The sequence below is a fragment of the Polyodon spathula genome, chromosome 24 (genome assembly GCF_017654505.1).
Source record: "Polyodon spathula isolate WHYD16114869_AA chromosome 24, ASM1765450v1, whole genome shotgun sequence".
Taxonomy (NCBI): Eukaryota; Metazoa; Chordata; class Actinopteri; order Acipenseriformes; family Polyodontidae; genus Polyodon; species Polyodon spathula.
In genome coordinates, this window is record NC_054557.1 from 13612267 (window position 1) to 13630626 (window position 18360).

Here is an 18360-nt window from a genome sequence, read left to right on the forward strand (position 1 = left end):
GCCATTTCTGGCGAACCGCTTCTCGGGGAGGACCTGTGTTTTGAAGCATTTACTTTCATTGCAATTTCTTCCCACTTCTGTTTGATTCGTTATTTTTTATTTTACAGAATAATATGTCCTTGTTTATTTTTACTTAATTTAATATTTCTAATTCTACTTAATTTGGGGTAAATATATTTGTTCTTGTATTTTTCCCCACTTCTTTGGCCTACATTTTCAACCAGCTGTGCATTTTTTGTTTGATTTACAAGAAAAAAATATTTATATCTCTGCTACTCCATAAATTAGTTTCAAGTGTGTTTCCTAACAAAGCACCAAAAGCAGCTATTCAAACTGCCTAGCGATGCACGTGAACATCAAGAACAAGCTGCACATTCACGTGGGGTTTTGGAAACGCACGTCAAGAGAGACTGGAAGCTGCAGCAGCCGCACGTTCATCGTGACAGTGCTGGTAAGAAGAAAGTACTTGTGTTATTGTGAAACGAGACAGAGCATCTGTTACCTAAGCACACAGGTACTCATTATCTGCAGCAGCAAGTGCTGAACCCAGCTCTCATTAAAGCAGCACAGGGGGGGGGGGGGGGGGGGGGGAAGGTTAGCAAAAAAAAACAGGATTATAAATTGAGACGTGGAGTTAGCTTGGAGAGTCTTCTTGCTAAACAGGAAAACAAAATGGGGATGATAAAGCTTCAAATACATCGGAAGGTACATTTAAGAGCTCACTATACAGAGGGAAAAAAATCAAGACACTTTTTGCAGTAGAGTATAGTGGTAGGATATATCTTTTGAAGATTAAACTACCGAAATGTGGATAAACCCCCAGGCCTTCTTAACCACTGACCCAAGGCTCCAGCTCATAAATAAGTGCATGTCTGTTTGTTTGTTTGTTTGTTTTCTCAGACCAAGGCCCTGTTTCTTTACAGTTCAATCTTGAAACATGAGTATGGAGTGCCCCCCAGTGGCGAACGGGTGGAATCTTCAGCAAGGTATGCAACCGCATCCAGGGCATTTATAACACAAACTGCACCATTAATGTGAGTGTGTAATATGAGATCTGCAGGTATTCTCTGCGTGACTTGTTCAGCTCTAACCTTAAACCACACTGCCTCAGTGTCCCAGTCCCACATCCTAGTCTCCTGGCTAATGCAATATAAAAACAACGTGCCCATATTTCTTGAATGTTTCATTTTATACCCTTAACTATCATAGCCTATATAATGCATTTCTTATTTAGGGTAACTTCACCTCATCTATGTGTCCTTATACAAGCTCTCTCTTCCTCTGGATTTTATCAGGTGAACTATTTAGTTATTTCCCAAGCACTTGGGAATGGATTTAGCGAAGCTGTATGCTTTCAATAAAGAGTTCGTTAACTGGTAAGAGTTTTGAGTCTTGCAACGATATGTTTTATGTCATCCTGTGTCTGAAAGTTTGTTTTAAAAGCGTCATAGAAGGGAAGTTCGGAAAATGGCCCAGCACATTTATTTGTTTTTTTAATCCACTCCTAAAATTAAAAGAGAGACCTGAGAGGTGATTTGTTCTTTCATTTATTTATATATTTTTTAAACCCAATATCTTGAGTGAAATCTTAGATTTGTAACATAACCACTCTTCACAGTAAAAGGCTGGTATTGTTAATGCTTTGTTCCTATTGGTTGGTGTACGGGTGCATCAGTGCAGCCAATAGGACAGTGGCATATCCTCTAGCTGGCTTGTAATTGGTGGACTGCTGCGAAGGTTTGCATCCGCCCTCCCTGAAGCTTTCACACAGTCCATCAGTCTAAATATAGACTATTGTAAACATCGCTGCTTCTTTTTGAATAAAGTACACTAATCTACATGTTAATAACTTCTCTTTCAAAATACTACAATACAATAGCAGTTAAGGTAGTTCAATTTCTCGCCTTGATTGCAACTCATTAAAACTGTGAGCGTCGCAAAGCATCTCTTCATCGTCAAGGCTTGTCTTGAGCAGCAGGCCTGGTGAAAAACTGTGGCCAGCCAGATTCTCATCAGCCCGGTCTTACAGGTCACAAAAAACAAAACAAAAAAACAAAACCAACAGAAGCCAAGAACCCAGGCAGATTAGTTGTAGCGTCAGAGTGGGCCATAATATCATTCTGTGTACGAAATTAACAGAGTTGAAATATACAGAGGGAGATCCTGAGCTATTCTCTGTGTCTTTTTGGTTTCTGGTAATGAACTCCCCCACTGACAGAATTTTTTTAAGGGTCGTAAACTAAATACTTGACAAATGTCTTGTCTTGTCTTCACGACTACTAGTTTTGTGTGCTTTGACACCGAGGACAGAAAACAGGTCCATCTCATAAATCCAGCCAATGGGAAGCACTCCTTGTGGACACTCAAACAGGACTCCTGACATGAAATCCAAGGGCCTGATATACAAACAAGTCTATGAACTGTGACAAGCTTAAGATCCAGCCTGCAACCAGTTGGAACAGAGATACCATTTTCGGACACTCTAATATGAGATAACTATTCTAGTATTTGCCTTGGTCCGCTGCGTAAGACGTCTAAAATCCTAAAAGTACTCGTAATCAAATCTCTAACTTAGCCCCAATTGATCACAGGAGAAAGAGTTGGATGAACATTTGACGTCGACAGAGATTTCAATATATTCAATTTATTGAGCTAGCAGTTTTGCGGTGGAATATCTCAAACATAATCGGATGAAGAGTGCACTTATTGGTGGAGGAATTGCTGTTTCAAAGGAATATCTTTCATCTCCACTCCTCACAATATGTTCTGCAGACTCAGCTCATAGTGGAAAATTAAATGCCCCTTGGGAAGACTATTGTTACCTCCTACGGCTTCAGCCCCCTGTCGGTAACAATAGTCTTCCCTCGGGTCAATAATTTTCCACTGTAGCCCTCTTCTCCAGTCCATATATATTGTGGGGGGGGTCTTCGTTATGTCGCGATTGTGAGTTCATTTATCTCAGGATCTCGATATGAATATTCTGTTACCTCGTGATCACATGACTATTTATCCCAGGATTGAAATCACATTGTTTCTTGACCACCTCTTGCAGAAATCTAATACAACAACCCTATTATTGAATTTTCTTATCCTTCTGTCGCTGGGGAGCGTCAGGGTTAGAGAGCCGTGTCCTCAGGCTCGACCCGCGGACCGAACAGCTTCTCAGCTGTCACCTTCCCGTCGTACGCCGGCAGCTTCCCACCGAAATCTAAGGGCAGGATGTCTGCGTCGATCTCCTTGAAGAAGGGTTCCAACTCGTCTCCGTGAACGAAGACCTGGAGCAAAGGAGTGTGAGAGTCAGATCAGAGGAAGAAGAGAAGACTGCTACCCTGCAGCTCCACAACTGGTAGGATCACCATTCTGTATTGCTTACTGTTCCTAAAGTTTATTAAACTTAACCATGTTGTATAGAGCAAATACTTTGGCTCAATCCATAACACATACGCGAGGCACTTAACAAGGGTTATTGTCACGGATTTCAATGAATTTCTAAATGAAATGTGGAAAAAAAGGTCTTGATAAGCCACTAACTAATATGCTTTTTGTGTGTATTGTTTAACAGTCTGTTAATAAGTCGTTATGGGTCGCCTGTTGAGTGCCAGGACCCCAGATTACTGTTAACCAAACAAGAAAGCCACCCAGACCCTGTTAAACAGCACTACTCACCCTCTCTAGGAGCTTGCCCTTCATCAGTGGCTTGACCACATTGTACGTGGTGGTGAAGTACCATGGCTGGTGAATGAAGTGGACCGCCTTGAACCGGGCTGGGAACGAGTCCTGCGCAAACAGGGCAAAGTAGTAGAGCTCAACACACAGAGCTGGGCTTGCAGCAATACAGTACACAGAGCTGGGGTTGTAGCAATACAATGCACAGAGCTGGGATTGCAACAGTACCATACACAGAGCTGGGGTTGTAGCAATACAATGCACAGAGCTGGGATTGCAACAGTACCATACACAGAGCTGGGGTTGCAGGGGTGCAGCAGATTTGGTTACGCTTCATTTTAAGAGGCAGTAATTACACAGTAGGTAATTGCATATACTATTGCAATGACACGTCAGTCTGGAAGTATTTCAATGCTTGTAATTGGAATACTAGTCAGAGTGTAACATCAATTGTTATGGATGAGTTTGAAGAATGCAAAGCTGTTCGGAATGCTGTACAGTAATTTGGCAGCTGTGTAATGCTAGCTTTCATGTCACACACAGGGGTTGGAACAGGGTAGAGCATGAGTAGCCACACTTGGTTCCTTGTTCACTTGTGGAGGCAGGGGAAGCCGTCAGCGTGGCCTGGCCTCAGTGCGCTCACCTGCAGCATGTCCACCATCTTCTTGAGCTCGATGGGCTTGATCCCGGAGGCCTGCTGCATGGTAAAGCCCTTGAAGTTCTCAATGATGCAGAACCCGTTGATCTGCGTCTCCTCGTTCTCCAGCAGCTTCTCCAGAATCACGCAGTAGGCACGCAGGATCTGCACGGGCGCAGCAGGCAGACAAATACTCTCATGGAAAAGCAGGAACCTATTCATAACTGGTTCATTTCTTAAATGGTTTGGTTAGATCCCACTTCAAACTTTTTCTTTGGAGTCCTTTTTTTCTACCCCCCCCTTTTCCCTAATCCCCAGTAGTGAAGGAGGAAATATGTAATGGGACTGAAGTCAATTTTTTTAATAGAGTCAATATTCCAGCCCTTGCACACGTGACACTTAAAGAACCAAGTCAAGAAGACAAACCTTCATCAGCATACACAAGGCAGGCTACCAAAGGAGTGCCTTCTTCAGAGGAAGGCACTACCTGAAACATGTGTCTGCTTGACTTGGTTTCTGTTGGGATTGTGATTAGGAAGCCATGGATGCACGGTACCTCATCGAAGGTGATCTCCTCGTAGTCCCAGTTCTCGATGTTGAAGAGCAGCACCACACGGCCGTACTTGTCTCTGCTGGAGAGGATCCCGGGGTACCCCGCCTCGATCGTACTGCGCACAGCCTCGGGGGTCAGGTTCTCAAAGAGCTCAGGATAATGCTCCCGAAAATGGACATACCCTGAGAGAGATGGGGGGGATCAGACCCTCGGCGCCACAACGTCTCGCTGTCATAACCTATCGAAGAATACATTTGTTTGTCCTTCCAGAAAGGACTGTAGCAAAATCCCAATTTTATAGGGATGATGTTGGTCTTGTGCTCAACCAGTGATATGAGGGCAGCCTAATCAATCGTTCGACTATACTTTATGTCTTCTAAAAATTATCTGATTACCTAACCGGGAAAAAACATATTATTTAACTGTAAGGTCTAATTACAATTGCCCAGCCCTTTCATTTCTTAGATGCACAAGGAGGTCAGTTTGCAAGTGGACACTGACCAATGCAAGAAGGGTTAGTTTTGTGCGTGGGAATCAGATTCAGCATCAGAAAACAGAAGAAAACACATTTACTGTTTATTCTCCTTCCTGTCTGCCATCATCAACTGAGATCTAAAGCAAGAAGTCCTGCTCCTCCGTGCTTGTGAGAACAAACCTGTCCTGTTTGCACACAATGAGCTCTTGTGCTGCACGAAGCTCAGACTCCCTTTGTTTTCTAGGCCCCCAATTAAAGAACAATGATTCTGTTTTCCCAGCGCCAATGGGCTTGGATGAAATATGCAAAGCAGAACACAATGGCATGCATGGACCAATTAACCATCTTGGAGAGCATTCTATTCAAGCTCTGGTAGTCACAGGGTTTAAACGATGAGGGACTCCAGGCTTTGTACATTTTCACAGGGAGAGTCCTTTTTGTGACTTATTTGAATCCAGATAATATGAAGAACAGTAGAATTTAGGGCACACTGGATCTCTTGGCATGTGGCATCCTGTGAACGTACCTTTAATGAGCTCGTAGGCGCGGGCGACATCGTATTTGCGTGCGCGGATGAAGCGCAGGAGGATGGCGTCGGGCTTGTCCAGCATGCGCTCTGCCACGGACTTGCCGCCGTCCTCTCCGGCGTCCTCCTTCTTCTGCATCAGTGCGCGCAGCTCCTTCACTGCACTCTCCCGCTTCTCATCCGTCTCGCTCATCTCGTCCTTTGCCTACAGGGGGCGCACACACAAGAAACACACAGCACACACACACACACACACACAGCACACATAGCACAGTTTAGTCTATTTAATTTGGTCAGCTGACAAAATGTAAATCAGCAAAGCAGAAAAAATTGCCAAATGTGACCCCACAAAAACAGTACTTTAGTAAGTATTTATGAAGCATTTGTAAATGCTGTGTCTGCTGTTTGTAGCTTGCTCTATAACACATCATTAAGCACCTATTGTGTGTTTATTGGAGTCTGATGAAAACCCAAGTAACAGCCACCGCATAGTGAAGCACTCACATTACAGTAATATATACACAGAGCAGATCAGAGCATACCTTCTGGATTGTGTGGGGGGGCAGCTTGTCACAAACCCCGAAGACCGGTCCATGATCCTTGACGGTGAGCCTCTCCAGTTTGGCTCGGAGCCCCTGCTCCTCCTCCGACACCATGCGGAATGTTCCGGTCTGCGGAGGCAAGGAGGAAGACTGTGAAGAAGCTGTCCTGTGATCGTCTGCCACAGCAGTCATCATCACCATCATGTGCATCATCCTGCATGTCTCTAACCAGGCTCAGCTCAAGACTCTTCACACTGCTGCTGTGGGACAATCACTTACTGCTGAGGCACACAACTTGGAAGGTGCAGACACCAAACGATGTGCAGCAAGAATCTAGGACTGCCACTGCTGGAGCTGACTGATGCCTGTAATTATGACTTGTTAATATGGCCCCCATTCAAAGTTTCTGTCATTGAGACATTAAAAACAATTATTGAACACAGGCAATGTAATTTCCTCAGTGACGATGCAAAGAGGAAAAAGTTCTGTCAACATAAAAATTACAACCGAATTACAGACTTAATGTGGCAGCATTGTGGGGAAAGCTCTTCAAAAGTCATTATTCTGAAAGCACATGTGTGCACCTGGAGGCTCTTAACATACCTCTCCTCAGAAGCAGACCATAGCTCTTTAAGGAGCCTGTAATAGGCTTTACTACAATAATACAGCAGCCTCATTTCTGCTCCATTCTTAACTGCTGCTGCTGTCCTCACCATGAATGAGATCCTGGCACGCCACTCTGAACACAGGGGACTTGTTTTATAAAGACATTGTGTCAGGCAATCTCATTCTACCCACATGCAAGACCATCAGAGGATGTGATCTATCTTGCGGCAGGAGCTGAGAAACTTGGAGTTCTTGTGTTCTGAGATGTCTGAGACCCGAATGATTCCTCAAAGTCTGATTCGTAACACTAGGAGATAATATAATTGGATGTTTTGATGGTTCACGACCAGCAGTAGCAAGGTGTTCTGCCAGCTCACTGATCCTCATGGACTGCAGTTGGAATGCTGTTTGTTTTTTTAATCTTTACCTGCATTGGAATCAAACCCCCTCTCTACTTGTTGCGGTGCTGTTGTGATTTGCTAACTGAATACAGTGTCTTTTTGATTTCCTCATTCCAGAAAGGTTTAGCTCCAGGTAAAAAAGGTAAGGGAAAGCAAAACACAAAAAATTCAATTATTTATATCATATAGTTATTGCAAGACCGGGGATTGCATACCACATACATTGATACATAGAGACTGCAGAGAGCTCTTTCTTTGAACTGTATTTCACTGCAGTTTGTTAGTCTGGGTTTAAGCTATATGATTGCTGCAACAGCAGCTAGAAACAATAAAGTTAACAACAGTCTATAGATCCAGGGGTTAGAATGACCAATAAGCTCTCTCATATGGTGCTGGAAAGCCTGCTAAATTTTTCTCTGAAGCAACAGATTAGCTGCTAATTCCAGGCCTGCATCTTCTGCTTACAATAAACTCCCAGTATCAGAAAGGCAGGACTGGCAAGATTACTGGATACAAGGAACATGTGGTGTGTTTGAAAGAGCAGAAGGTGAGTTTGGACTCCACACCCCTGGAGTGTGCAATCTGCTACCTGAGTCTGTTAAACATGCATTAGGGGACCACTGACAGCATGGCGACTGTCCGGTGTCTGACTGCGAGATGCAAATACACTGGCATGCTTGGAGAATGAAATAGGCTCATGGATTGTTGAACAATAACCCACTCAGCCAGGGTAGATTGTGATGCTCCACGTGGAATTGCAGGTCAGGGTAGATTGTGATGCTCCACGTGGAATTGCAGGTCAGGGTAGATTGTGATGCTCCATGTGGAATTGCAGGTCAGGGTAGATTGTGATGCTCCACGTGGAATTGCAGGTCAGGGTAGATTGTGATGCTCCACGTGGAATTGCAGGTCAGGGTAGATTGTGATGCTCCACGTGGAATTGCAGGTCAGGGTAGATTGTGATGCTCCACGTGGAATTGCAGGTCAGGGTGGTTTCTGACACTTTCCACTATGTTGCTAATCCTGGTATTCACTCTGCACTGCACTCTGTTTTCAGTTTTTAATCCAGACTACTTTCATTTATTTAAAGCCCCCTAAAAATGCATGTGTGCATCTGAACATTGCATTTAAAAAAATCACTTGTACTTACAATCTCTGGGGTCCGAAGACTCACACGATTCATTCTACAAAAAAGGGGTGTGACTTTTCTTTTCTTCCTAATACATGTGTTTTAATATATATATATATATATATATATATATATATATATATATAATATATATATTATGCTTATACATACCTGTTAGAATAATAAAGTAAAAAATAAATTGGCATTCATTGAGACTTCTCAGTGCCCTTTAGCATTGTGTAATTGAATTAAGTCTTCTGCAAGCTAGTGGCAGCTTTATATCTATTGGTTAGTTCTATCAAACAGTGGTTACTACAGTTAATCCTGTTATTAGCGCTGTCTCTGGACTAACCCTGGTTTACAAAGTGGGTGAGGGTCTGGGGGCTAACCCTCTTAATCAGAGGGGGGTTTTGTAACATTCTTAATTATATTAATTCTACACTACACAACCTTTACGATTTGTTATACAATTAATGTATTGCCATTTACAGTGTAACACTTGACCACACTTCCTCCCTTCCAGTTCTTCAGCTCTAATCACTAGACCACACTCCCTCCCAGTCCCTCCACTCAAACCACTAGACCAAGCCTGTTGAACTAGAGGTGTGCTGTCCCATCAGATTGCGGGCAAACTAAAAAGAACGGCACTTCTGCCCTCCTCCATCGTCACTAACCATGCCCTGGGTTAGCACCCAGGCCAGTGTTAAATGGGGCTGCACATTTGTCAGAAGGTTTGGTTGTGGACTACAACCATTTTGACATGCGCACTGATCAGCTGTATAACCCGTTTCCCATTCAGTCCTGGATCTCTCTCTGGCTGTGATTGCAGATTGTGTGCTGGTGGTTTGACGTGGACAGTGTTACAGTATATAACTTGGCTATCCTTCACTATGCTTTTATTGCTTTCAAATTCTATTGCTCCTTCCTGAAGTGTGGAGCATGCATGTTAATGTTATCTGAGGTCCGCAGGTCAGTGCCTTGGTTTGTTTCTCCCTGATAGCAGGATGTTACATTTCGAAGCCTGTTTATCTGAGAAAGTGTTTCGTTAGTAAGCAATATGATTAAGTACAGTTGTGCACTGATGTGTGATTCACACTATTTATGGATTCTGTATGATTCCAATCAAAAATGTGCATTAAGTGTGAATAACAGACATTAACTGTTACATACAGTAACTGTCACTTTATAAACGTTTTAATACATGCCAAGCGCCCCAGTGTTTGGAAAGCTCAGTAATGCTACTGTACAGTGATCTGGTTTACTTTCTTTTAGTATCACTTTAGGTTTCAAGTTTTGGATGGTATATTTTGGAAATTAAAACCCCATTTTGTCTCCCTTCCAAACCCCAGCCCCAAGTTAACAGTTGCTCTAACTTACCATGAAGGAGTCGCTCTAACTTACCGTGAAGAAGACCTGCTGATGGGAAGGGAATATCCAGCAAATGACAGCACCAACACTGCCCAGCGGAGAGGGAGCAGAGAGGGAAGGCACTGGAGTCGCCAAGACAAGTGTGAGCTGAGGAGTAGCCTTGCAGAATGATTTGTAGTGTCACTGAGTCTGGGATTAGCCTGTCACACGGTATTACTCATTGCAGATTTTTAATTAATCAGCACAAACATGGCAAATGGGGTGGAGGGAGGGAGGGGCAGTCCTGTGAACACAGCGCAGCAGGGTGGGGGATGGAATTGTTTTAGGGGGGTGCTAAAGGGGAGCATGGGGGGAGGGGTTCTCCGTTCAGAAGAAGGAGTTGAGAGGATTCCAGCACTAATTAGTGGAAGTGAAGAAGAGCCGTTGCTGTGTCTCTCAGGGCCTGGCAATGTGAGCAGGAGGGCGGAGAGCCAGTAGCTTCACTGTAGTGTTTATTGCTTGTTAGTTTACTGAACATCATTCTTTTATAGGTGGTTGTGCTGCACTTCTTTCAAAGGCATTCCATCAGCAGCTACAACTATTAACGTCTACAGTACTCCAAGGTAAGCTTGTAATGCAAGCAATATAGCTCATTCATCTTTTACATAAATCTTTCTTTATTTATCAACCAGTCTAGCTGAAGGACAGAAGGCTTCACTATAGCTGAAGTATATCATCTAAACAGACCCTTTCATAAAGAATTACCATTGCACACAGTTTTACTAGAAAACAGCTTTCTTCTAGATAACAGGTTATTTTTGCAGCATGAATGAATTTTGAAACATTGTGAATGATTCCGTTAATAGGGCATTTTCAAAATGTACTGTATAATAGAGAGAAACTGGTCCACACTGATCGCAATGCCTGACCGTAGCCAACTTTAGACTTCGTCCATTGGTTTCCTTGATTGGTTTCCTTGATTCAATATGGTTCTTTTTGAGAAAGAACCATATTGAATCCTCATAACAAAACTTAATATCAGTAACTGTCATATTTTGGTACAGTGTACATCATAATACAGTATTCCATTCTGTTGAGTAAACTTATTGGCTGGGAATTAAATTATAATGGGTGACTTGTTTTCAGGTCAAAGCGAGACGGGTGCGGTGCAGCAATCAGTTGCAATGTAATAAATCCTGCCATGTGGTTTGCCTTCTTGCTGTGGTCTTGCCATCAGACAGACACTCATCTGATACTAGCGCTGCCTGCATTGATATGGCTGACAGCGGATTCTCTGTGCAGCCTCCTCGACACCTCCGGATTTCCTTGTTTTCCACCCGGAGCAGCACTTATCCTTTATATAAGGACTTTATCTCCACAATGGGAGGCTCTGTTTGCCTAAACCAGCTGGGATCGACAGCACAATAACTGTGTCTGTGTTGCAAGGGTCAGCCCTCGACACGCTCCAGCTCTCCTTGCGAAAACTAATTCCCAGGACATGTGTAGTACAAGCAAGGCACACAGGCATGCTGTCACAGAATACAGGACAATATACTACTGTACAGCGTAGTGAAAGCCTTTTAAAGCCCCAGAGTCCAGATCCTGCAGGTTTACTGCCGTAGCTGCAGTTTGCATGTTCAGTGTTTTATGATCTCAGGGTGTAGATATGAAGTGGTTAGTTGAGTTGCACACATTTAGTCTTTCTTCACCCATTCTGCTGTTTGTTACGAAGTACTGCATCACCCATAACCCCTGATCTACACACCATAGTCCTGACATACACATTAAGCCTTATAGAACAGAATAGAATCACTGATTTGTACTGTCCTGAGTGTCTTCCTAAGATGCATTGTTAAGTGAGTATTTACCAAAATCTGTTCTATACCAAGTGAATGCCAGACTAAAAATCTCCTTTTGTAAGAGATTTAACTGAGTCACGCTTATTCAACCAGCATTAATACAGAGGGATTTGACACGGCTGGACGTCACGGCTGCATACTGAAACACGCTGGTTGTGATTGCACTGCTTCTGTGTAAAAGGTCCTTTACCTACCTGGGTAAGTTTTGACAGCAGAGTCACATCAATAGGTCTTTCTGTTTGTTTGTGTTATGAGGATAGCATCACTGGGAGGAATGGTAGACTGCCAGGAAGGTGAAAGGTGAGGGCCTGACAACCTTCCTCTATTCATTGGGACTTTAAACACATTGTAGAAATAGCAGGCTTTCATTCACACAGCTTTACACTGGACAGGACAGGAAGCTGATCAGTTTTCAGAACAACAGGATGGCTTTGAACTGGCAGTTCAGTCATTCTGGAGGAAAGAACAACAAACTAAGCAATTCACCAGGGAGGCAAGACCAGGAGCCTCACGGGCCGAGACACTTGCTCAACATGGGGTACAAACAGGCAAGAGGAACGTGGATGTGACAGGCTGGGACTGTCCCATTCACACATGCAACAAAACAGAGACAGCAATCAGCAAGTCCCAGAGCGTGGATCCCCAGTCCCACTCCACGCTGCGGCTCTGCCAACCTCCCCTCTGAGAAGGAACGTCACACAGGGCTTTGTGCTCCAAACAGCCTCACTAAAGCTCCTTTTTATAGGAAGAATGAGGCTCTCTTGCAGGTGTGTGAGAGCCCACTGCTGTGCCAGCCTTGACCTGATTTTGAAGTGAGAACTTCTCAATTACCTTTAACAAACAATATGCAGGGACAGCAGCACTGCAATGGCACTGTGCTAAGGGTAGCACAAGTGTCGCTATATTGGTTTGATTCACTGATAGTATAGAACCTGTGGTAGCATTAATCACCTGCTTGCAATAACTATAGAGGCTACAGATTTGTGTGTTATATCTGTATTGTTTGTTTTGGAACCCCTACCCGTAAATCAGGCTCTAGAAAAAGCAATTATGGTAAAGAGTGGTGTGGTCTGATCTAAAAATCAGAGCTCAAACATGGTCAAATCTGCAGTGAGAGGGAGTGGCCTGTCTTCATAAGCCATTCTCAGCCCAGCTCTACCTGCTCATTGGTGGAAGCTGGCAAGGGGCAGGGCAGAGAGAGTGCTGACCCCTCCCCTTTCCTCAAACCACAGGGACTCATTCATATCAGGGAAGAGAATAACAGCTCGCTCTGCATGCCAACTGTATTACACACAAGAATCAGCCAAACCACTTGAGAAAGAGAAGCATTTCCTATGCAAAGCTGAGCGGTTTCGCTTGCACACACCACAGAGAGCAGTCTGCTTCTAAAGAAGTACTTTCAGCAAGCAGGAACCAAGCACTAACCTGGGTTCAATTCAAATTATGCGATTCTGTATCCGCAAGCACCTTTAGAACCAGCATCCAAATACTGATGACTGACTTACCAAAAAGACTACTGCACCGGTTTATTTTAATAACAGTATCAATTACAATCTAATTAACAACTGATTCTACAACTTAACTAACACTGCCACCTTGTGGTCTGATTTAATACTGCATCTGGCACCAGCATTAATAATATAACCATTTTTGATAAGAGAAGCACAGGAAATAAGAGACTGGAAAAGCTAACAGTTTCCACCAGAGTCTGAGGAACAGGGGAGCTTTGACTCAGCTGAACAAGGAGGTCTTTATCCAGGGCTCAGCGCCGGGAAGCTCTAGAACAAATCCGTTTTACTGGCTGTGAAAACCGAGAGGCTGGGAAGTTGGACTGTGCGTTTCCTTTGATATAAATTCATTAGGAGGGTGGTAGGGGGGGTATAACCGGAGGTCAGCCTGGCAGCTCAGTATTAACCCTTTCCATCCCTTCTGAAATCACGAGTGGAAGATCAGCAAGGAGAGTGCAGCTCACTTTCATATATTTACAAAATACACGGCAGTACTGTGGGTTTGATTCTCTCCACTGCACACACGTTCTGCATTCTGTTGCTAACAGTTTACTGACCCCAATGCTGTTCCAGCTCTTGTGACACAAGCTTCCTTCCCCCATGAAAAGCGTGTTTTTAACTTAATGAATTCATATTTGAAATACAAACACAATAAAAGACCTTTCTTTATTTGTCCAAGGTAACATTTGACTCTGCACATTGTTTTTAGTGACTGACATTTTTTCAGTTGGGAGTGCAGAAGTCCGTTCTGAAGATACAGACGTGCTCCAGCAGTGTAATATGTGTTTCCTACACTCTGCACACAGCGCCCAACAGGGGCTCCTGATTCACCATTGCATGAAACAGTCATTCAGGACAGGGGCGGAAATAAGACTCCTATTACATAGCAGTTTCATCCATTCCAGCTTGATTGGCCAAACTGTATAGGTAACAAGCTCAAACATCTTATTAAACTGACAGTAAAACCAGGAATGGATCAGACTGATATACAGTGGGAGTCCGTGGTGTAGATTTCAAACAGACCTCCCAACCGCCCCACTGGTTTTGTTACTAATCTAAACAGCAACGGATCTTGAAAACCCGCCCTTAATGTAGGGCAGACCTCTTCATAGCAATGTCAATAAATCATCCCACGATTAATACAGAGCACAAGGGAAGCTGTATTTCAGTGTCACCATTTCCATTATTTTACCAAACGGTGACTACAGAAACAAGAAACTGAAAATCAATTGAGAACTCTGTACCACCTGAGTGTAAACAGCAAGGATTCAACATGTCAATCACAGTGCTTCTGTTCCATAACACACAGCACTCAGTCTAATGCTGACATTCCACCAGCAAAGGGATTCCTCATGCCTGGATTCCACACAGGGTGGAACTCCACAGTCTGCATGGTTTCCAGCTGCAGGGATTTTTCACAAGACCCTCTGAAATTCCACGAGTCAGGGGTACATCTCAAAACCGCATCAGCACCCAAAGGCGCGATGCAGGGCTGACATATAACGTGAACCGATTATGGTTATATAATAGAACTGTCGATTCTAGTCAAGTTCTATTTGGTCTAGTCATGGTGACACTAAATGGAAATAGCAGAACTGGGTACAGCATTACACCCTCCACACACACAACCTTTAGGGTCACTGGTTCAAACACCTGAGCTTGTGGAACCCAAGCCAGAGAGCCAGGGCCCAGCAGAGCCCCACTGCGCACTCTCCTGACAGGGAGAGCTGAGGTAGGTTTGGTGGCAGCTTGGTCTTCACTTGCAGTCTTCCTGCAGGTCCTCAGGCCAGTACTGGTCGTTCATGTAGTGGTCGGGGGAGAGGTCAGAGTGCGTGTCCTCGGCTGGCAGCCTGCTCAGGGCCTCCTGCTCCCACTGCACCTCCACCAGCCTGTAGAGCTCCATGGCAGCGGTGGCATCTTCCACTGAGCAGTGCCCTTCCCTGCCCACCTGACAGGAGGCACGAGGGTTACTCCAAATTAACAGCATCACATTCAAGACTTAATAAAACCTTTCAGATCTACCACCGTCTCAGTATCTTAGAATGAAAAATCAGCAAAACAGCTACACGATTTTAACACTTGTGCATGGCAAACTCGCATGGGGACATATGGAGGATGCAAATTCACAATAGTCTCATATGAGGAGGCCATTTCCCCAATAAAGCAATCGAAAATAAGTTTGTTTTTTTTGTTTTTTTAAAGACAAATATATTTTGTGTCCAAAACTACTCTTTTCAGCTACTTTAAATATTTCTTTCATTATACAATTTAGCTAAATTTAGAAACATAAAAAAAAAACTTAATAAATTCCCTTGATTAAGTTAAAAAAAATTAATGAAAAAAAAGTTTTAAAAAAATCATGGTCTTTCAAGATGGAGGCTGACCTTAAACACTGGTTTCCAGGCTCCCTCATTGAGGATTTCTACTACAAGCCTGCCCCCTGCTGGGTAGCTCTGGCAGTGCAGCCTCACCTGGATGTCTCTGTTCAGCAGTTTCTTTGTAAGGTTCCGCAGCGAGACCGACGCCCTGACAGGGAGGCTCGCCCTCAATCTAAGTAGCCGCTGGCGGCTGGTGTCTCTCGTCATCTCCCAGGGGTGATTATACCCCAGCGCCCGGAAATCATTGTGCAGGGCATGGCCCACCACAACCCTCCCCTTCAATATCTGCAGGATCTAGAGAGAGAGAGAGGGTATGTAACTAGAACACAAGAGCTTCAGCTCTGCAAATCTGCAACAAAAAACAATAGTGTGTAGCAACTATTCAACTACTGTTCTGGGACTCATAACCGAGAAACGCTGACTGCAGGTACGACTGTGAAGTCGCGCTCACCTCTCTCTGCGCCTCTCTGAAGGGCAGTGCATCTCGGAGGTGGTGTTTGCGAATGCCGCTCCAGCGTGTCCGATAGTCCTCCACGGGCCCCAGCGGGCGGATGTATTTGTCATAGAGCACTTCACCATGGTAACCTACCAGGCTGCACCGCGCCACCTCGCTGCACCGCCCCCCGGGGCCCGTGCCCACCATCTCACAGTCCAGCGCCACCAGCTTGCTGGGGTTGGAGGGGAAGCAGGGAGAGCAGCGTCCACTGGAAGGGGGGCTGGCTTCCGACGAGAACCCGCTGTCAGACTCCCAAAGCCCTCCAGGGGGCGCCGTTAACAGCCCCCCTTTCCCGCCCCCAGGCTCAGGAGGCAGAAGGGTTGTTCTGGGCTGGGAGCCCTTACTGGGCAGGGTGGAGCTCAAGTCTCTTCCTATGCAGGTGTCCCTCTTGTGCTTGTGCAACACCCTTGCCTTCTCCAGCGCTGCCCTCCGCGCCAGGAGGCACTGTCTCTTCCTGCTGCCTTGCCTCACTGTCGGTACTCTCAAGTCCACAGCACTGCTATCGGGGTCGAGACTGGCCTGAGTGTGTCTGCAAGAATTCAGGAGCCCCCAGGGCAGGCTGGTGGGAGTTTGGTTCCCTTTCCTGGGGGGAGCTGTTGTGACAGCACCTGGCATCTCTCCTCACAAAGCACAGGGGTTACTCCTGCAAGAGGCACAGAAGCATGACACAGTGTATACAATATATAATACAGGGCTCTATAGATTTGCAGTGCAGTTAAGTCTGCAGTCACACAGCTGAGGTTCTGTGTCAATACTGTATCTAGCTTAGTTCACATAGGAGACGAGCACTGGCGATGGGAAGTCGTTCGGTTTTGAAGTGTAATTTACTCTTCTCTTGCTTTTTACATGATATATTTTATTTTCTGCTAACTTTGTCATCTGTTACTTCAAAACAGACAATCCAAAACAGCATGCAAAACTTACAAAGAAACTATAAAATGGACACAGATTTCGGCGCGTGCCTCCATCGGCGTGCTGCTGAAAGTTACAAAACTAGAAATAAAACCTCCAAGTATTTCATTGATTTTGTTAGCTTTTCATATTAGCAGTAATATTAACAGTATCACAGTGAGACTCATAAGGTACATGCACACATACAACGACATGGAATTCACCATACGTACAAAGAACAATTTCAACGTCACAGCAATACAGTGAACTCCTTACATGGTAACTGCAAGCGCAGAGACGGAGAGCTACGATGCCCAATACCGCATGGGATGAGTCTGATCTATTTTTAAACTGTTTGCTCTTGTCAAAATTAAGTTTTAAAAAATACATTACATAACAAACTTTTCAAACTCAAGCCATAGAGGAATACCGATGATGTCATGCAAACTATACTAACTCACAGCACTGCCACGTTTACCGTCGGCCAGCACTGCGACTATTCATTCCTGAACCGATCGCTGTCACACGTTTGTACTGCTGTCAGCTGTTTGAAGTTAGACATAGTTTCCCATAAGTTTGACCAGCTCGATTTATGTTACTGAAACAGCTTCATTTCTGCCCTCCTTACCTACACGTGCCTGCTCCGAGATATGTCCGGACTAGTTTCAACCGGAGTGTCAGCGGATTGGTCCATCCAAACCTCGACACCGCCCAGGAGGCGTGCCGGGAACGTGTAAAGACGGTCATTGGATGAGACTGCTGCCAGTCAAATGTATTTGAACTTCAAACCACAGAGATGCGAAGAGACCTACATCTCTCTGTCCGAGGCTCAACGAGGATCTTTGACGTTACTGCCACCTACTGTGTGTATGTGAGTTATTTGAGTTTATGCTCAGAAAATAGGGTGACCAGAACGCTTCTGATTTGAATGTAGTGTTTTTATCACTATTGGTGTTTCCACATTAAACACCAATTTCAGACTGCTGCACAGCCACTGCACGGCCCTTTCCAATGCGGGGCCACGTTTAACTATTGCTGCCCTTCATTTCCATCTTGCTTACTTTTAATTTATTATAGTAACCTAAACCCAAATCCAGCAAACTGCTCTCTGTTGCTTTCAAAGGGCAGGAATGCTGGCATGCTATTAAAGATTACAATACAATATTGACATTGTATTGTTTCATTTTGTATTGCTCTAATATTAGCGTTTATAATACAACAAATAGAGTATTGGTATATATGTACCTAAAGTAAAGAATTCAATAATTTGAATTTGCTAGAGGTACATAAAACAATCACGCAGTAAATAAATCAGAATTAAAACTGTTGTACATTCTTTCAGAGGT

At 44.3% G+C, this 18360-nt stretch overlaps 2 protein-coding genes and 1 long non-coding RNA gene across 7 annotated transcripts; 1 reads left to right on the top strand and 2 right to left on the bottom strand.

Moving 5' to 3' along the window:
- Window positions 1-1581: 1581 nt before the first annotated feature.
- LOC121299257 (retinaldehyde-binding protein 1-like) lies at window positions 1582-6548 on the bottom strand. The gene is made up of 6 exons (XM_041226925.1): window positions 6400-6548; window positions 5858-6062; window positions 4860-5038; window positions 4310-4468; window positions 3667-3777; window positions 1582-3275 (listed from the first exon to the last, which is right to left on the bottom strand). The coding sequence occupies exons 1-6, from the start codon at window positions 6511-6513 to the stop codon at window positions 3117-3119; spliced, it is 927 nt and encodes a 308-aa protein (XP_041082859.1). The 5' UTR covers window positions 6514-6548; the 3' UTR covers window positions 1582-3116.
- A 3340-nt stretch (window positions 6549-9888) lies between these two features.
- On the top strand, window positions 9889-13812 carry LOC121299026. Its single transcript, XR_005947352.1, has 3 exons — window positions 9889-10045; window positions 10434-10505; window positions 11029-13812. It is a non-coding gene; the product is annotated as an uncharacterized LOC121299026 (long non-coding RNA).
- Window positions 13813-13896: 84 nt separating this feature from the next.
- On the bottom strand, window positions 13897-17707 carry LOC121299025 (apoptosis-enhancing nuclease-like). Of its 5 annotated transcripts, none has more exons than XM_041226473.1 (4): window positions 17643-17707; window positions 16079-16766; window positions 15721-15921; window positions 13897-15197 (listed from the first exon to the last, which is right to left on the bottom strand). In XM_041226473.1, exons 2-4 carry the CDS (start codon window positions 16736-16738, stop codon window positions 15006-15008), a joined length of 1053 nt encoding a protein of 350 aa, XP_041082407.1. In that variant the 5' UTR covers window positions 16739-16766; window positions 17643-17707; the 3' UTR covers window positions 13897-15005. The 5 variants fall into 5 exon arrangements, with proteins under 5 accessions (XP_041082407.1, XP_041082410.1, XP_041082408.1 ...); XM_041226476.1 differs by having other exon boundaries at window positions 17647-17662; XM_041226474.1 differs by lacking the exon at window positions 17643-17707 and adding an exon at window positions 17476-17617.
- Window positions 17708-18360: the final 653 nt, after the last annotated feature.

Bases quoted from the DNA above. Each gene is read 5' to 3' on its own strand.
- LOC121299257 (XM_041226925.1), bottom strand. From the start codon at position 6,513: ATGGTGTCGGAGGAGGAGCAGGGGCTCCGAGCCAAACTGGAGAGGCTC. The intron at 4,469-4,859 runs GTACCGTGCATC...GCGCCCGTGCAG, and splicing joins AGGAGATCACCTTCGATGAG to ATCCTGCGTGCCTACTGCGT. The intron at 3,276-3,666 runs GTGAGTAGTGCT...CCTTTGCTCCAG, and splicing joins AGGGCAAGCTCCTAGAGAGG to GTCTTCGTTCACGGAGACGA.
- LOC121299025 (XM_041226473.1), bottom strand. From the start codon at position 16,738: ATGCCAGGTGCTGTCACAACAGCTCCCCCCAGGAAAGGGAACCAAACT. The intron at 15,922-16,078 runs GTGAGCGCGACT...CTCTCTCTCTAG, and splicing joins TCAGAGAGGCGCAGAGAGAG to ATCCTGCAGATATTGAAGGG. The intron at 15,198-15,720 runs GTGAGGCTGCAC...GCCTCCTGTCAG, and splicing joins TGCTGAACAGAGACATCCAG to GTGGGCAGGGAAGGGCACTG.